The sequence below is a fragment of the Haliotis rufescens genome, unplaced genomic scaffold (genome assembly GCF_023055435.1).
Source record: "Haliotis rufescens isolate VD_foot unplaced genomic scaffold, xgHalRufe1.0.p SCAF_13, whole genome shotgun sequence".
Classification (NCBI taxonomy): Eukaryota; Metazoa; Mollusca; class Gastropoda; order Lepetellida; family Haliotidae; genus Haliotis; species Haliotis rufescens.
In genome coordinates, this window is record NW_025963813.1 from 11,460,097 (window position 1) to 11,481,113 (window position 21,017).

Below are 21,017 nucleotides of genomic sequence, written 5' to 3' on the forward strand. Positions count from 1 at the left end.
TGTCATGTATGTATAAATTGGTACATTCGGCTTTTTTGGACACCAGGTGTTGTGTATGAATAAATGGGTAGATACGGCTCATTTTGGACACCAGGTGTCGTGCACATATAAAAAATGGGTAGATACGACTCATTTCAGACTAGTGCCTTATGTAAAATGACTAGATATCAGGATAAAACAGCAAATCCCCCAGATTTTCATTCATGGTTATGTCTATCCCTGCACATCATCTGTTTTTCTTGCCATTGGGAAGATCTCGTTTAACATCCTCATGATGTATTTTGTTCGTTTGATGTATTGCGAGAAACTTGTGCAGAGCTGTTTAGAATCCCTGGGGTCATAGTCTCCAACCATATACTAGTATATGAAGTCCTATGAAGGACATTTCTGCATAGTTCAGCTGTCATTGCACAGTTCGAACTGTCATTGTTGGCAGTGTTCTAACAACATGTTTATTGTCAATCTATCATCATTATATTGGGGTGCAGTTGAGGTTCACTGACTAAAGACAACTTGTCAGCAAAGACAGTGTTATATATCAGTGAAAAGTGCATTAATTCCCATTATATGACATGCCATGCATTGTTATAATGCAGATATGGATTTGAGAAGCACAGAAACATTGTGTAACTATGACATCGCTGCATTCTTGCCCCATTATGTAATGTAATGTCATAGAATTTTATCACAATGGAATGTCGTGCCACATATAAAATTGAGGAAAATACTTAAATTCATGAATTTTCGATCAATTTGCCAAAAATATTGCTGAGTGTGGCGTTAAACAACAAACAAACCATCAAACAATTTACCAAAAGCACTTTATTTTTTAAATTTAACTCTCTTTTTTTCACATATGAACCTTTAATCTGATTTTGAAAAATTATGAGTAAAATACCATCAATGGTACTGGATACAAACTTATTTACGATAATACGTTTTAGTAAATGTGTATTTCCAAGTATGCACACACATTAAAAAAAGGGACTGCTATATAATAGTACAACACCCAGTAATCATATATTCAGATATGAATAGATATCAAGTATATTACTAATAGGGTACGATAAGTGATGATAATACATTATTTTTATGAATCCTGGAAGACTGGCATAATAGTTATATAATTTAATGCAAAAACGTTGACACCATGACATGTCAGTAATAATGGCAGCTGGTTGGCTCGGAGTCTGTATAATGTGGGGGGCACGGGTGGCCCAGTCGTCTAAGTCGCGATTCGCTGTGCAGAGTTGCATCCCATGGACACGCCAGAAACCTATGATTGTGGGTTTGAATCCCGGTTCACCCCGGTTATGTTTCTAGGTTTGTCAGCACCATACCCGTGCTCGTGGGTTTCACAGAAGTGATAAACGACTGAGACCTGCATCACTTCGGGCTTTCCTCCCACATTAAGCTGACACGTCGCGATATAACTTGAATACTGTTAAAAGCGGTGTTAAACCCAACTCACTCACTCACTTACTGTATAATGTGACTTAGTGGGTTAAACTGCTGCAAACAGAGCTACAGATAAGCAGCGTATTTGCGTTAAATACCCCCCCAAAATATTCGAAACCCAATTACTTTCAATTAACTTGCATACAGAAACGCATGCATTAAATGAAAAACTCATTTGTATAAAAGCAGCTCGCGTAAATACACAATGTCGCTTTTTCAGCATTCATACAAAGAAGCTTATTTCTGAAGCACAATTACGAGCTAATTTACTTTCCGAGGCTATATATTTAGAACAGTTATATACATCTAAAACATTCTTTCATGTTTTTTTAATCTTAAAATGGTCACTATTTTTGGGAAAAACCCAATAGAATGATGAATAATTGAGTGAAAAAATATTGGTTACCCAATGAAAAATGTAATAGCCCGATTAAAATAGAAACCCTAGAGTAAAAACTCAATTGCTCAAAAAGTTATCTGGAGCTCTGGGCATATTATCTTAGTGGGCTGGCACTATGAACCCTGGATTTGTACGGACTTGTACAAGAAGGTATGCATGGGCATCACCATATGAGTGAAATAATTTTGAGCACATCATTCACCTCATGTTGTGTTTTCTTGTTTGTTGTTTTACGCCACACTCAGCAATATTCCCGCCATATGACGTCAATCTGTAAATAATCGAGTCTGGACCAGACAATCCAGTGATTCACATCATGAACATCGATCCACACAATCAACCAAGTCAGCAAGCCTGACCACCCGTTCCCGTTAGTCGCCTCTTACGACAAGCATAGTTGCCTTTTACGGCAAGCATTGTCGCCTTTTACGGCAAGCATAGTCGCCTTTTACGGCACGCATGGGTTGCTGAAGACCTATTCTACCCCGGATTATTGCCCATTAGGGGTCACGTCAGAACGACCTTTCATCCGATCAATCAGTACGTCGCTTACCAGATTATGAAAGTGACAGTCGGAATGTGATTTCTAGTCATGCAATCTCGAAAACTTTATCATGGTGTATTCCGAACGATAGTTACTGGTTTAACGACTGAATCCTTAAAATCTAGACCATCTATTAGCCATTCAAGAATGTTTTTTAGTTCAGGTTTCAAATTTGTAATCGAGAATTTGTCAGAATATGTTTCGAATCGTAGTCGCCAATTTGAAATTTGTGCCGTAAAGCACGAGAAAGCTGCCTTCTGATTGGTCATTCAATTGGTCGGTCAAAGTTCGCGCAAGGTCGGCCTGACGTGACCCGTAATGGGATGTCCTCAGATCTTTGTTTAGCGGAAGCGAGAACAAAGATCTGATTTTAATGAGATTGCATAGATTGAAGATCATAATGTCAATCACTGCATCGTCTGATGAAGACTTGATTATTGCTGAATGCGGCATTAACCGACAAACTAACATCAATATTCTACTCACTTTTGTGTCTTGTTCCAGTTATTGCTCTCAACATCCATGGAGACGCACGAAATACAAACCAAATAAGAAGTCGGTCTTCAATCCAGTTTCAAGCACTTCCAGCCCAGATCAAGATGATGAAGCTGCAAGTGGAGATGAGGATGATGACAGACCAAGTACATGTGTCCTTGACCTTGCTGAAGGTTGTTCACCCTCAGAGTGTTCTGCCAATGGACAGAACCTGGAGGGAGAAATCAATGAGCTGGATTCAGAACACGTCATTCTGGCATCTGCAGCAGAAGCATCTGACAGGGGATTTGAAAGTGATTCCGAACTTCCAGATGATGTATCCGATTTTGATACAGAGTCGGCCATAGCAGATTATCTTTCCTGTAGCAGTGATGGGGAATCAACAGAAAAAACACAAGATGACCCCTGGGCTTTTTATGACCAACTGGGTCGTTTGCATAGTCCCAGCCCTTCCCTTGCAGAGTATTCCATGGCTGATTCTTGTGCTGAACCAAATACAGACATCACCTGTATCCATAGCTCAAGGAGTTCTGGCTTCCTACTTGAGCCTCAGAAGCCAAATCCTTCTCCTAGAAGCAGCTCTCTCCCTGAATTTGATGTCAATGATGAAGAAACTTTCACCAGTGGAATTACTCCAGTTTGTGACATCAAAACTGCCTGGGACACCAATCATTTAGATATTTTACAGTCAGGTCAAGGTCAAGGTCCAGGAAAGGTCAACGGTCATGGAGGTCATATACAAAACAATGGACAAGAATCGCTGTTGCTGCTCCCTGATGACACCCAATTAGAATCTGACATAGTGGACCCTCGTTTACCAAATTGGGATCTTGCAAGTGTATCTGACAGTGCTTCAGCATTAGATTATTATTTGGACCCTTGTTATTGTGTTGCTGAATGTGGCTCCAAGACTTGTGACTACACTGCTGAACAGCTGGATTCTGAAATAACATCAAGTTTATATGTCCCCAAAGTCAATATTCTTGAAAATGCTGATAAAAGTAATGGATTTAAAACCCTTGAAGGTCTTTCTTATTCAAGTTTTGAGTTCGGCTTCCATCTTCCTGAAGGCAGATCTGAGATGTCAGGACCTCCAGGCATCAAAGATGCTTCAGACATCCATGGACACCATCCAGAGGACCTTGTTGCTTCCTCTTCAGAAGCCCCTCCTGAATGCAACAATCTAGATGTATCTGACGTCTGGCAGACTCCACCCAGTGATGCAGACGGACATCAGTCGTCTGACAACTCGGGACAGAATGGTGCCTCGGCCAATCAGTCAGGTATGTTTTTGTCAACAGATATTTTTAATAACATGCAGTAAGTAATAATATTGATGTGTACCAAAAATGTTTGCTTTGATACTGTTATACCAAACAAACAAACACTTATCAGAAGTGAAAATGTAAATATTTTCATCCTATCTGCCATTGGCAAGGCAGCATCCAGTGACGACACAATTTAGTTTGTCAGCTTGCAGTATAGAGGATGATGGCAAAAAAGATGTTTGAGCTTAAAAGCGCGCAGCCAACTGTAAATCGTCAGTGTGGCAGGTATTTGACCTTCCCATCTGTGCAAAGATTGGCGTGTTCACCACATGCAAGTATCATGATGCGTATCGGATCTCACATTTGGTGTCTCGTTTAGTGCCCTAGTTATAATTGTCAGCAGTTCTCACTCAACCCTTAATTTGCTTGTATCACCAGTCATGTATAGTAATTGTCACAAGCTGTTTTACCTGAGACAACCAAGGACAACTGCTGATGTTAATATGCAGGATTTGAAACTTATTTCATGTCCATGTGTGTTCTAATAATATGTACAAAATGACAAAAAAAGGCCAAGTGAAGTCAACGCAGCATCTTGGCAGATACTTACATACTTTAGGGCCTACTTAATTACAAATGTTTACCAAAATGAAATTGAAAAAATTGGAAATAGAGTAAGGAGATGATAAAAAGCAACACCCGAAATCGTCCCCCAAACGAAAAATTCCTCCATTGGGGGGAATCCCCTGGAGATTAAAATGGTTCCTGCTGCTTGATGCGCTGTGCAGTTTCAACATTCATGATGATTCTGTAATACATTGTCTTTTTTATGTCAGCTCATCTATTTGAATACTGTAGCCACAACTTATGTCACCTAAGTAACAACACTGAAGATGCCTTCAGTTGTCATCTTCCCGAGGCAAGAGAGTTAACTGACTTAAAAAGTCAAGTTTCCACCCTTGCCGAACTTGGCTGGAATTCCTGGGCTCGATCGTAGCGCCACCAGTGGCTATTATGAGTTATGTCCCTTCTAAGCCTCTCCTATGGACCAATCAGATTCCACCTCTCGTATCACTCGCATTTGCTTCAAACAAAACAGCGGCGCCCAGTCAAGACGATCTGATCGATAATCAAGGTCTATATTGTGATAAAACGGGTCTTACGTTGCGAAATGCATCAAACCACGTGAGCACCTTGATTAAAAACATGAAAAGATTCAGAAAATATCTGTTGACAATGAGTTGGTGGTGCACATGCTCTGCAAATCCTGCAATCGACAGAAAACTGCACGACAGTTTACGAACCGGATTTTGATTTAGGTGTGCGATCTTGATTGGACTATGCATAGACTCGTTAGTCCAGCCAAAATGTAACTCCATAATACCAGCCTAGTTCGGCAAGGGTGGAAACTCGACTTTTATAGTCAGTTTACTCTCTTGCTTCGGGAAGATGTCAGTTGTTTACGCAGAGGATTTGTCCATGACAGGCACTTATTGTGGGGAATAGAGCCGAGGGCAGCTGGCGTGTTATCACCCAAACAGGATGTTAGTAATTAAATGCTATTTACCAATTGTTAATTGCTATTTTAATTATTCACGATATCAAGATCAAAGGTCATTTCAATTTTCAACAATGTGTGCAATGTTGTTATTTTTTTAGGATTAACAGAAAAAGCAGAAACAGAAGATTGATAAACACGATAAACAAATAGTCAATGAAAAAAGTTGTCACCGATGCGCCGGTACCTTTAGGCCATGCCCCCAATAGGTTTTGGAAGCTTGAATTTCACCACTTTCACTTTGAAATTTAAATACTTTCTACAAAATTGATATTCACAAAAAGACTGCAACAATATTTTTCACTTTACTTTCCCTTTAAAATAGTCTAGGAACAACATCCTGCGAGTCAATATTGATATGCATTATGAATAGTAAAGTCAAAATTACACTGAACATGCTTTAATGCAAAATTTGTATTTAAAGATGCTTCGTTAAAAGATCAAAGGAGCCCATATTGAGTTACATCAGGATGGGCTGATGTCATGATGCTGTTCATATCACCTCACCCTTGATCTAACATGGCCTATCTGTCAATCATGATGGTGCATCTACATAAATATTATCAAGTGGTGAAATAGTTTAATGAGTCAGATAAAACACATCATGATGATGATGATGATGATGATGATGATGATGATTTACATCAGGATGGGCTGATGTCACGATGCTGTTCATATCACCTCCCCTTGATCTAACATGGCCTATCTGTCAATCATGATGGTGCATCCACATAATTATTATCAAGTGGTGAAATAGTTTAATGAGTCAGATAAAACAGATGATGATGATGATGATGATGATGATGAAAATTGGGAGAAATAAAAACAGCCACAGATGTATCAAAAAAGGATCAAATATGACAGTTCGTTCGTAAAAGTTTTTAAGTCTTCCTTGTTAAACAATATCTAACAATTTGCTTCCTTCTTTTTGCGTTCACTTTCGAATCTGAAATTGAAGTGTTGATATTATCAGCAGCCCGTGCAGGGATGTAAAGAATTATGAAAGCCATTATTTGAAGTCTCAACAGCTGTTTTTGTTACCTATTTTAGGAACACATTATCTTCCTTCCTCCTCATTCCAACATGGTGCTAGATTATTGGCATTCTGAAAAGAATGAAGGAGTTTTATGGGTCAGAAGGTGTTGATTCCGATCGATTATTATTTAAACTGCCCCTTAAAGATCCGGGGTAAAATAGGTCTTCAACAACCCATGCTTGCTGTAAAAGGCGAGTATGCTTGTCATAAGAGGCAACTAACGGGATCGGGTGGTCAGGCTTGCTGACTTGGTTGAAGCATGTCATCGATCCCAATTGCGTGGATCGATGCTCATGATATCAATCACTTGATTGTCTGGTCCAGGCTTGATTATTTACAGACCGCCATCATATATTAGCTGGAATATTGCTGAGTGTGGCGTAAAACAACAAACCAAACCAAAAGTTCCCTCAAACAAAAGCCAACTCATTTTAGATAAATTCCTTAAGAAATTGTTAAAAACATTTGAAATTCTTTCTAAATTAAGATAGATAAATATTCTAGGTTTAGAGAAACTAGGTTTAGAGAAACTGTTTTTTATAATAGTGCAGGTAGTCACAGGTTGTTTATCAAAGGTCCAATGCTTGTAATGAATATCTGGTTGTCGCCGAAATGAAGCAGAATGACCGCCGGTCGAGACATCACTCGCAAACATAAATCATGGAGTGAAAATGGGAAGATGATTGACAGCTCATCATATTAGCTATTGTTTCCAGTCCTACATTAAGCCATGAATATGTCAATCAATCAAAATGCGAGACTTGCGAGCACACAGGGGTCAAAGGTCAAAGATGCCCAGGCACGAACATCTGTCAGGATCAAGGCTGCGTTGCAGATTGGACGAGGAAGAGAAAATAAGGAAATGTTAATACTGATTGGTTTCACAAGTTTATGGCCACCTGTAATAGTCCTGGTTAATTGCAGTTGGGAGAGATTTAGTCATTGTGTGAATATGATTAGGTTTAATCCGGAGCTTTGGTTTGGAGAAATCTGGAATTCTTGTCAAGTGATGATGTGAGGAAATTTGAATTTAGATTGTAGACTTCTTGAATAGTGGATGGAGATTAACAGATGCATAAATATTTATTGTTCTTTTAAGAGATGAGATTGTTGCTGTGGATGAATGGTTTTTTTAAACCCAGACCGATAAGCTTTCTGGTTTTACAGATAAGCCTTTCCTTCATTTGACAAGACCAGAAAAACCCTGACTAATAAAGAACGATGTATTTTTTGTTGCCTGTAGTGTTTTTCAAATATTGGTTAGGATATGAACCTCAATCGACCCTGTCAACATTATTTATGTTTTGCCTCTTTGCATAATTTGCCCGAGGATATCTTGGTGACATCCCGTGTTCAAAGATGTCATAATGAATTTCGGCTGTAGTGTGTCAGTTTGGTTACATTTCGGGAAGAATTTACGAGAAGAAAAATGGCCATTATTTTATTTAAGTTTGTCGACAATGAACCTAATACTAGCTAAAGAATATGAACTGTTGAGAGCATTTTTGCAATTACAATGGTGCCGAAATTTGATTGATCATTCCGAAAGGCCTATGTGAATAGAATGAATCAATTAAAGTTGTGCTGGAGCAATATAAGCTCGTGTGCCTTGGAAACTGCCGGCGTAACTATAAATGGTGTGTTCACAAGGCTTGTGAAATCACATTAACGCCAGGTTTTCAACGATAATTGAGTTGTTGTAACATACTTAGACAACAGGGCTTGCCCCAAACATCCCATGCAAATGGAATTTTATTGTTATTCTGTTTCCAAGAATTGATTGTGTCTTAGACCTGTTTTTTGGTAAGGCCAGAAAAGGGTTTTCAGTTTTACCTTGTAGGCTATGAATGTTCTGTGCGTATGTTCATGGCTAATTGATTTAATTTGAGAATGCAGGCATTTTTTTTAGCGGCAAGACTGGATATCCCCATGTTGGACTGTAATCTCATTCACTGAACAATTTCACCTCAATCTAGAATTAACATCATTCGAGTTTTATCCCTAGTTTTTATGACTTGGAATGTGTTATTACGGAGATCAAGTTACAGCTTGATTTAAATGAGATCATTTTCTCGCCATGACAAAACAGTGAATGCACTTCAACATAAAATAGTTCGGATGTATTCAGAGTGTGACTACATTGTCATTGGATGTGTGAATATGGGTTATTTGAGAATTCATGAGATGTTTTTTTATGTTGCAGCTGATGATGATTGTTTTGTCTTTTAAGAGACTTTCCTGACTATTACTTTTTAGTAATGGCTCCAAATGATCTGAATGGTCCATTTTAATAAATTTGATATCAATTCCAAAATCTAGATCATCTTTATATTGGTCAATGTCTTAATGAAGTTGACATTTAGCGCTGTTCTCTCACTTGCACATGTTTTAATGAACTGTATAGTTTATGATATCGTGTTAATAAAAAAAATTTAAATCTGAAATTTTAAATCCATATTTGACATAATTAATGTTTAGTACTTGGAAAATCTAGTTAATTGGGTCATTTATTAAAACAATATTGGAAGAATATCAGTTTTACATAAACATATCCCAAGTACCGTATTCGACGTAATAAGCGCCCATGGCGATATTTGCTGATATATTGGCTGGTGAACAATCCCAATTAGCACCCCTTCCGATTGATCAATTTACACAAGACTTATTTATTCACGTATAATACACACTCGTGTGTTATATGAACCCTTAATTATGGGTACATAAACATTTCAGGCTGTCACCATAAACCACAAAATTCATCTTTCAACTCTGTTTTTTTCACCAAAATAATATTCTAATAAGAGCCCCCTATTTCTAATTTTGAGAGCGCCCTGGGGGCTTATTACGTCAAATACCGTAGTTCCTTTGGTAAAATAGTACTCTAAGGCTCAGAAAACCATAGTATCCTTTGCTTGTTGTTTGAAGCAACCTAAATGGGAACCCTGGGATAGAAGTGGTCTTCAGCATCCCAAGACATTACAGTTATTTTGTTTGTTTGTTTGTTTGTTTGTTGTTTAACGTCACACTCAGCAATATTCCAGCTATATGATGGCGGTCTGTACATAATCGAGTCTGGACCAGACAAACCAGTGATTGATATCATGAGCATCGATCCACGCAATTGGGATCGATGACATGCTTCAACCAAGTCAGCGAGCCTGACCACCCGATCCCGTTAGGTGCCTTTTGCAGCAAGCATAGTCGCCTTTTACGGCCAGCATTGGTTGCTGAAGACCTATTCTAGCCCGGATCTTCACGGGTACATTACAGTTTGTATTCTTGTTCACTATTTTGTCTGGTCTAGAATTGATCACTTTGATGACTCCCTTGAACACAACTGGGATGCTGCTGATTTAGGAGATAAATATTATGTGTTTTAAGATTTGTGGGTGGAGACTGACTCCGAGCAGACCAGGCCTTGTTTTATCCCAATAATGCCAAGCAGGAAAACAACAAATCTATTTTGCATGTTATGGCCAGGAATCGATCCACCGACCTTCCACTCTCCGGGCTATTGCTCTATAGAGTACATCATGTAGGCTGTCACTAAAGGTATGGAGCTGAGAAACCAAGGATCATAATCGGAGCTAAACCCATGATCTGAACACATCTAGGGGACACAACTCTGCAGGGTTGCATTGCAGAACCTTAGAGCAACCAGACTCCCAGATTGTGTAAGAGTTCGATCAGGGTATAATTGACATAGACAGTTCTAGCACGTGGTTTTTCTTTGTGATGATAGTAATGGCATCATGTACATGAAAGGTCTTGTAAATGAAGATTTATTTCCATTTGTGGCCATCATTATTTCAGTTAAGGTTATAAAATCTATTTTCAGATAATCATTACTTTTGAAAAAGCCATTTTCACGACAGCAGATGTTGGCCTACTTTTTAATATTACTTGTTTTTGACACAAAATATTATCATTATCCCCAATCTTTTTTCTTTTTAATTCAAACAAAGAAAGATTCTTTTGAAATTTCACAAAAGGATACTCTGAAGTTATTGTGGCTAAAATGAGCCAAATTAATTCTATTTATTTTCCAAGAAGAATCTAAACTGAACAATTTTGTGACCCTAGATTTTATTTTACAAAGAAAATCACCCTGGGTCATTAACCTGTTAATGTTCAAATGTTATAAGTAAAAAACTCTCATAAAACCTTTTTGACATTTCATTCAGCCTCACATCGTCATTTGGTGTAATGACAGTTTCAATTTTTTTCCGTCATTTCTGAAATTGCAGAGATTCAGTGGGCCATAAAAAGGTCCTTTGCATGGCTCAATCTTTCAGAATTATCACTTTTTCAAACATACTGGGTTTCCAAATTACCACATGTAACCAGTAAGTCCACGTGAAACACCTCATTTACCTGTGACGAGATCCAGCACAGGTAAGGCACTGAGGTGTGGACTCCATAAGGATTACTAATTATCCTGCCTGTATGATTTAACAATCAAATATAGGTCTGAACAGGATTTGACAGGTGGGGTAAGCTCCTAGCAACCAGGTATTAGCCTTGTTGGCGGAGACACTGATTGTGAGACTATAGTAGTTGTTTCTCAATGTCAGACACTACCGGAGTCCTGTTATTACAATCCACTGATTTCTGTAAGGTAGGTATTAATTTCAAACGTACTTGTTTGAGTTTTGTTTATTCTGCTATTTTTGCAAGTCATATATATATGTGGTATGTGTCATGATTAAGATTGTTGTGTAGCGATTATTGAAGGATTATTTCAGGGTGTAAATATGGGTTGTCAATATGTGGAATTTGGCAGGTAGCCATGACAGAGGTTTTGTGTTTATATTATTTTGCATGTAATAGTCTAAATGGTGATATAGTTGCCTCCTCAGGATTGACAATTTAGAGGGTTGGCAGTTGGTGCAGGTAAAAATGGCACAAACTTGGCTGCTTTGATAATAGTAGATAGATCAGTGTATTTGGCTCTTTATAATTTAAGGTGAGGTGAGGTGAAATGGGGTTTAACGTCGCGTCCAAGATAATTGCACTTACATAGCGATGTGCATGTACGTGTGTGTGTGTTTGTGTGGCTGCTTGTACTAGTCTGGACTGATGCCGATTTATAGTGCTAGCTCGCTGAGATACCATGCCGCAGTTTAACATGAATATCCCACTCAGGCACAGTATACTGACTCTGAGCCGACCAGTCCTTGTTTTAGCCCCTTAATGCCGAGCGCCAGACAGGGTAACAACAAGTACCATCTTTTAACGTCTTTTGGTGTGACGCTGCCGGGGATCGAACCCCAGACCTTCCGCTCTCCGGGCGGACGCTCTACCACTAGACCAGGGAGGTGGTCTTATAATTTAAGATTTGTTTGTGGAACAGTAGTTATCAAGTGATACCTATTACTGTGTGGAAAATAGGTTCTTAAGATATGATGCCTATAACTTAGGTTGGTTGAATCCAAATATTTTGTTTATATAATTGGGAAGGTATGTATTGTATGATTGAAATGGCTGATATTGTATTATCATACCTCTTGATGTGAATCGTTACTCATGCTATCAACCACTGGTTTGCCTGGAAGCAAGAACATTATTTCCTGGTCTCCATGGGAAGACAGGGTGGTGGGTAGCCTAGTGTTTAAAGCGTTCACCCGTCACACCAAAGACCCGTCTTTGATTCCCCACATGGGTACAATGTGAGAAGCCCATTTCTGGTGTCCCCCGCCGTGATATTGCTGGAATATTGCTAAAAGCTGCATAAAACAATACTCACTTGCTCACTCCCCAGAGGAAGACTGAGTGAGTAAAGGTTTTTTGGGGCAATTTTTCATCAATGTCAAGGTGGCTGACACCATGAATGGGTTTCAGACGTGCACCCATGTGGGCAGAGTTCCAGATAAGCTGCGTATCTGCGTAAAAATATGCATCAGAAATGCAGAAATATGCAGTAAAATAATATCCAAGCGTATCAAATACGCAACAAACATTACAGATACGCTACAATAATAAAACTTGTGCGTATCATCAAAACATTGTGAAGTAACCCTGCGTATTCGATTAGCGAATCAGCAACTTATTTTGAAATTATAAACGGGCATTCCGTCAACCTTGCCAAACTCCACGATGACAGTTACATCATGATCATTTGCCATCACACTTTCTTGTGGAAGTATCGTGGTATTTTTTAGTCCTATAAAGCTCTCGAACCCACACAACACCAGTCTGCAGGGACTAGATGAATAGTGTTTTAAAATATTTAACTTAAATACCCACATGTGTTAAAACTAGTGGGTGACAGAAATTTGAATACCCAGATAGAATAACTGATACCCAATGATTTTAAAAATGCATGGGTAAAATACCCACAACACCAAAAACTTATCTGGAGCTCTGATGTAGGGGAACACCCCAGGGTTCCACATGATGAGTAGACACTAACCCACTTGGCTGGGGCGTGCCTTGTATCGTAATGCTCCTGTAGGTAAGACATATAAATGAAAGACAATTTGTAGCATATTTTTTTATGATGCTAGAAATCGCATCATGAACAGAATGGTCTTGTAAATGAAGATGTTTCTCCCTTGTGGCAATCATTATTTAAGTTCAGGTTTCAAAATCTCTTTTCAGATGATCATTACTTTTGAAATATCCATTTTCAAGACTTTGACTTTCTTTTTTATCTTACTTGTGTTTTGACACCACATACCATGAAATATCATTATTCAAAACTTTACTTTCATAGATACTCTGAAGTCAATATGGCTAAAATGAGCAGAGAATTCACATAACACTACAGGGGCGATGGGGTAGCCTAGTGGTTAAAGCGTTCGCTCATCATGCTGAAGACCCGGGTTTGATTCCCCACATGGGTACTATACGGAAGCTCATTTCTGGTGTCCCCCACTGTAATATTGCTCAAATATTGCTAAAAGCGGCGTAAACCCATACCCACTCACCAACACTACATTATGGTTTTATATAAAATGACAACAAGGTCAAATACCGTATTCAACGTTATAAGCGGCCCGCTCTAATAAGCGCCCACGGCGATATTTGCTAATATATTGGCTTGTGAACAATCCCATTTAGCACCCCTTCCGATTGATCAATGTACACAAGACTTTTTTATTCGCGTATAATACGCACTCGTGTGTTATATGCATTCTTAATTATGGGCAATTAAATTCTGGAAAAATATATCTTTTGCATATAAACATTTCAGTCTGTCAGCATAAACCACAAAATTTATCTTTCAACTCTGTTTTTTTCCACCAAAATAATATTCTAATAAGAGCCCCCAATTTCTAATTTTGAGAGCGCCCTGGGCGTTTATAACATCGAATACGGTAGTATATAATTTGTAACATGGCCAGGGAGTATTTCTGTTATAACACTGCCAGATGGTATTTTAATTATAACACAGTTAGATGGAAACTTTTTTGTCCACTGTCAATCATCTGGATCCATAAAAACAAATATCGACCTCATATGAAATCTACATTTGTGTAAGATCAATTGTGTACACATGATGAAATAATACCTATTATTCCTACGTTTTATTGATCGTGTTGAATGTGACAAACCCTAAATTGTACACACTGTTTAAGCAACCCCTATACTATGATGTCTGAATATCGCACTTTGTGAACATACATCATGTCGATATGTATCAAGAAAGAGTGTAAACTGTGACTATGGAATTAATGATAGATTAATATATATCATTGAATTATTCATTGAATTCATAACCTGTTATACACTGTTGATGAAATTCAGTGTTTGAACTCCATCGTCTTAGAATGTGGTTTTGGAGATATTTGACAAGTCTCTTAGATAGATATTGATTACGGGTGTCAGAAATTGACAATTCCCTCAACTGTTGACTTGACCTTAAATATATACATAGAGTATTTGTCAGGCAAATAGCACAGCTGACAAGTATCTATTTGACCTTTGTTTCTTTCCCCAACATGAGGCTACTTGAGATGTCTTCTTCACACATCTACAGCTTCTTCGGCAGATGGTATTGATGGGGATGTACAGTAGCTTCAGGTGAAAATAACGTGTAAAGCTTCAGACATTCATTTATTCATGTTTCTTCTGACTGAAGATATGTTATATGAAGGGAATTTTATTGAGTGGATTGAACTTGAACTGCTAACTCAACCCTTTAAAACCAATGATTTAAAGTTGTTTCAAATCACGATACTAACTTCTGAGACTGTGTTACAATAATAGTGAATGAGTGAGTCAGTGAGTATGGTTTTACGCCGCTTATAGCAATATTCCAGCAATATCACGGCTGGGAACACCAAAAATGTGCTTCACACATTGTACCCATGTCGGGAATCGAACCCCGGTCTTCGGCGTGACGAGTGAACGCTTTAACCACTAGGCTACCCGACCGCCCCTGTTACAATAATAAATATGACAAGATATGATTAAGGCCCTTTTTACCCACTGGTAAGTTTAAGTTGATGAAAACATTTGACATATTTTAATGAACAATATCAGACATGTTTTTTTATATTTTTTGACATATGTTTTGATCAGGGGCAGGGGTATAACAGCGAATAAAATAGGAGAAAATGGATAGAAAAATATGTAAATATGAATCTGTGAAGCAAAATTGATTTTTAGGTCGGGGGTATATAGTTATACCAAGGTTCCGTCCGTCAGTCTGTCTGTCAGTCCGTCCGAAAACTTTGTCCGCGCGATTCCTCTTAAACTATTCAGTGGATTCATCTCAAACTTAGTAAGTATAATCTGTGTCATATGGAGGGGTGCAGTCGAAATTTTATATTAATTTTCCATTTTGTTATGAATTTTTCAAACCCTAACCCTATCCTAGCTATTTAATTTGAAACTACTGACACACTAGGCGGTTCGGGGGTATTAGTGAGCCACGCTCACTTTTGCCCTTGTTTGCAGTATGACTGAACTGTCCTGATTTACTCATGTTCAAATATTAGAAACATGTCTTCATACTTTAATGTTTCATTTCATGCTGACAAAGACAATGCCAAATTCTCATTTAGGTGAACACATCTGATAGCTTTCCTAACAATTTTATAAATTGGCTTTGTTTCTTAAGGTTTTCTGAAAATCAGTGGGCCAGGGTTATATTCCTGTGATGTTTGAGGAAGATAGTGTATTTAGAAAACCAGTTAGAGAGACTGAGGCCTTGCTAGTCCGGACCCCTCTCAATCCAGGACTGGACCGTTGCTAGTGGGATCAGTTACATGTCTACAATGTGAAAACCTTGGCCACATGAAAAATGACATAGCTCTGAGTTCTTTTGAAATTCATTTGAGAGACCGCAGACAAATGTAGGTATTCTGTTTTGAAATAATGGAGAAAATGTCAGAAACATTGTCACTCAATTTCTGATGTCATATCTCCAATGAAATAAGCAGTAATTGAAACATTTCAAATGATGTACAGATATACTATTCAAAAGTAGTAGTAGAACACCCAATTCTTTCATTCTAATATAAAAAATCTGATGTTCTTTAAGTTCTTTAAGTATATGTGCATATTGTCAGACTTGGTGACTAAATGTCTGTGTGTGTGTGTGTGTGTGTGTGTGTGTGTGTGTGTGTGTGTGTGTGTGTGTGTGTGTGTGTCTGTCTGTCTGTCTGTGTCTGTCTCTGTGTGTCCAGTCGTCGAAGTCACCACCCTTCGGTGTGCAAAGTTGCATTCCTTGGGCGTGCCAAAAACCTATGGTCGTTTGAATCTCATTTGGCCCACATTATGTTTCTAGGTTTGTCAGCACCTTACCCGTGTTCATGACTTTCGCAAAAGTGGTAAACATCTAAGACCTGCATCACTTCAAGCTTTCCTCTCACATCAAGGGTGGCACGGGTGGCCCAGTCGTCTAAGGCGCCGCGATTTGCTGTGCAGAGTTGTGTCCCTTGGGCAGGCCAGAAACCTATGATTGTGGGTTCGAATTCCAGTTAGCCCCGATTATGTTTCTAGGTTTGTCAGCACCATACCCGTGCTCGTGGGTTTCACCGAAGTGGTAAACGTCTGAGACCTGCATCACTTTGGGCTTTCCTCCCACATTAAGCTGACACGCCGCGATGTAACTGGAATACTGTTAAAAGCGGCATTAAACCCAACTCACTCACTCACTGCTGAGGGCCACAGGCACATCAGATGAGGGTGGCGATGATGACTTGTTTTATCTGGGGATGGTGGCAGGAGTTGTAGTCGATTACTGGTCTGTGTGTGTTGTTATGCAGTTCTCTGATGTTCTCCTGTTTGCCCATTGTCCATTGCCTTTTACCAAATCATTGATAATTAACTGTTGGCTTTCCTTGTTAAGTTTCCACCTTTATTATCTTATTACTGTTGTTCTTACAGGTACATGTATATGCTCTCTGCCTCATAGGATTTATTCACCTGATGAAGGAGGAAGTATATACTCCGAAACGTCATGTTCTTCATAATAAAGAAGTTGACGTCCATAAATTCTCTTGCTTTTGAAATACATCTTGTGGTATTACGACAATGTTTACATCTAACAATAACTAAATGTCAGACACTCTGCATATGTATTTACATAATTTTATGTCTTGAATTGTCTACTCCCTAGAGATGTTTTAGAGTTATGTTTTTACCACAGAATTTTGTAATTCAGCTGCAAAATTATGATAATTTTACCACAGAATTTAGATTATAGTCTGGGACTGGTAAGTAGGTGTGTAACATTGTAAACTATGAACACATCACAACTGTTTGTTGTCTGACAATATATTGATGACAAGTTGAAATATCAATAGCTAATATCGATGGCATGCTACTTTATCAATAGTATTGATAGACAGAATAAAGTGAAAACAATACTGTTGATACTGTTCCATTTGTTTGTCTCCATGGTACCCCTTAAGTGAAGATGCATGTATGCCCACTCTGAATATATTTATATCACTCATTACTCGAGGTTCCACCCTGAATTCACTGAAAGCCTCAACTGAGTCAAATAAAAGTGGGGCGGTCGGGTAGCCTAGTGGTTAAGGCTCATCACGCCGAAGACCTGGGTTCGATTCCCGACATGGGTACAATGTGTGAAGCCCATTTCTGGTGTCCCCTGCCGTGATATTGCTGGAATATTGCTAAAAGTGGCATAAAACCATACTCACTCACTCACTCACTCACTCAAATACAATTCTACTTTGTGAGAAGGAAGACACTCTTTTTTCTGTACAGACACGGTACAATGTTTCAATAGTCATACCACTAACCACCAATTTATTATGAATGGTTAGTGGATTAGATTTGAATGGAGTTGTTCCTGGCCATAACTTGGCTAAATTGATCCCAATTGAAAGGACTTGCTCATGCCCCTTACTTGACTAAATTGACCCCAATTGAATGAAGTTGTTCCTGACCATATCTTGACTAAATTGATCCCAATTGAATGGAGTTGTTCCTGACCATAACTTGACTAAATTGATCCCAATTGAATGAAGTTGTTCCTGACCATATCTTGACTAAATTGATCCCAATTGAATAGAGTTGTTCCTGACCATAACTTGACTAAATTGATCCCAATTGAATAGAGTTGTTCCTAACCATAACTTGGCTAAATTGATCCTAATTGAATGAAGTTGTTCCTGACCATATCTTGACTAAATTGACCCCAATTGAATAGAGTTGTTCCTGACCATATCTTGACTAAATTGACCCCAATTGAATAGAGTTGTTCCTGACCATATCTTGACTAAATTGACCCCAATTGAATAGAGTTGTTCCTGACCATATCTTGACTAAATTGATCCCAAATGAATGTTCAAGATTTTTTTTGTAAATAAAATAAAAAATGTGACATTTTCTAACAACAGTAGAGGAGGGGTTTAAGTGTTGTGTCCTAAGGCCAGGATCTGCTGCTCTGGGTTTGAATCCCAGATTTACCCAAATATGGATGCATTTTCTGTCAGCTACCTAGTGGTGTCGTAGTGGGTGTGGGATAGATGTTGGTGGGGCACACAACATGAGTGAGTGAGTTGGGTTTAACGCCGCTTTTAACTGTATTCCAGTTATATCACGGCGTGTCAGCTTCATGTGGGAGGAAAGCCCGAAGTGATGCAGGTCCCAGACGTTTACCACTTTGGTGAAACCCACAAGCACGGGTATGGTGCTGACAAACCTAGAAACATAATCGGGGCGAACCGGGATTCGAACCCACAATCATAGATTTCTGTCGTGCCCAAGGGACGCAACTCTGCACAGCAAATCGCGGCGCCTTAGACGACTGGGCCACCCGTGCCCCCGCACACAACATGAAGATACTTGTCAGTTCAGATGACAGCCATGTTTATTCAGAGTGCATAATAAACAATCATGATAATAAACCCTGAAAATATAATATAAACATCACAAGTCTTTTGTCAAAAACACATAAAATAGCTTTCGTGGAAATTACACACAATTACATGACTTCATATTAGAACTGGCATGAATATATCCTTAAATGTGAATAGCAGGTTGTAAACTACTTCTGAATAATTATATAAAAATGCCATTTGTGAACGTGAATACATTCCATTCGACAAAACATTAGGTTAGAAGGATAATTATATTCTAGTAATTAGTTTGACCAATATATACTCATTGCCAAAAGAAACGCAAACTATAGAAACATGGAGAAGTATGTAAGTTAAGAAGAGATACTTCCAGTGTGTACCAATTAATGACAAAACTAACAATCATCATATGTTGCATGTGATGTCCATACTTTACACGCTAATCCTGCACGAGAAAAATGGTGCATCTCGAGTCATATGGATCTTTGACATCACATGTGATGCGTCCTGATCGTCGATCACACAACATACCAGTATGTTTGTTTGTGCATTGAACCAATATAATATTTCTAGAATATGAGTTTTCTTTCACATAATATACAACATGTATGGTAATCGTGTTACTTACGTCGGTGATATATAAAACCATGAAGATACAAATTAATCAATACCATGATTACACATAATTAACTCAATATCAAGATAATTTGTAGATCATATCGACAGTAGCCATGATATATGAATAAATATGGTTTATGATTCTTGTCAACATTTCTGCCCTTAAAGAAATATTACCAATATAAATAATGAAATATGTAACAATGCATATATTCAACTTAATTGTGCCTCAAAGTGAGATTGACCAATCAGACGCCGCTCTCAGCAATATTCCAGCAATATCACGGCGGGGGACATCAGAAGCCTCTATTTTGAGTGAGTGAGTGAGTATGGGTTTACGCCGCTTTTAGCAATATTCCAGCAATATCACGACGGGGGACATCAGAAGCCTCTGTTTTGAGTGAGTGAGTGAGTATGGGTTTACGCCACTTTTAGCAATATTCCAGCAATATCACGGCGGGGGACATCAGAAGCCTCTATTTTGAGTGAGTGAGTGAGTATGGTTTTACGCCACTTTTAGCAATATTCCAGCAATATCACGGCGGGGGACATCAGAAGTCTCCATTTCAAGTCTTGACCAGACATGCAGTGACTGACATCATCCGCGTCAATCCTCATGATCAACAATGTCACCGAGCCTGACCTCCTGATCCATTCAGTCACCTCTCATGACAAGCATAAGTTACTCTGGACCAGTTCTAACCCAGAATCCACACAGGTTCAGTCCTGAGCACACATTCTATATTTTCCCTCAACTTTTTCCGTATTGGTTATGGAAAATTCTTGCAATTAGATTTCAAATAAAAACAGAAATGTTTAATAATTCCCACACTCAATAATGTACCACAACCAAACAACCCATCTGTTTGAAAACCACAGAAAAATAGTGGAAAAAGATGATGGACAAGCAAGAGCGGATCCAGCATTTTTAAATTGGAGGGGTCAGAGCTCCAGATAAGCTTTTGGTGTTGTGGGTATTTTACCCATGCATTTCAAAAATCATTGGGTATCAGTAATTCTATCTGGGTATTCAAATTTCTGAAACCCACTAGTTTTTACACATGTGGGTATTTAAGTTAAATATTTAACAACACTATTCATCTAGTCCCTGCAGACTGGTGTCATGTGGGTTCGAGAGCTTTGTAGGACTCACAAATACCACGATACTTCCTCAAGAAAGTGTGATGGCAAATGATCATGATGTAACTGTCATCGTGGAGTTTGTCAAGGTTGACGGAATGCCCGTTTATAATTTCAAAATAAGTTGCTGATTTGCTAATTGAATATGCAGGGTTACTTCACAATATTTTGATGATACGCACAAGTTTTATTTTTGTAGCTTATCAGTAATGATCGTTG

At 38.5% G+C, this 21,017-nt stretch overlaps 1 protein-coding gene across 1 annotated transcript in view; it reads left to right on the forward strand.

Annotated features, from left to right (window-relative positions):
* LOC124139089 overlaps positions 1 to 21,017 on the forward strand; it is a 144,390-nt gene that overhangs the window by 72,266 nt on the left and 51,107 nt on the right. Inside the window, exon 7 of the mRNA XM_048394184.1 lies at positions 2,907 to 4,180. Within this exon, the coding sequence (XP_048250141.1) occupies positions 2,907 to 4,180 (1,274 nt within the window). The remainder of the gene's footprint in view (positions 1 to 2,906; positions 4,181 to 21,017) is intronic.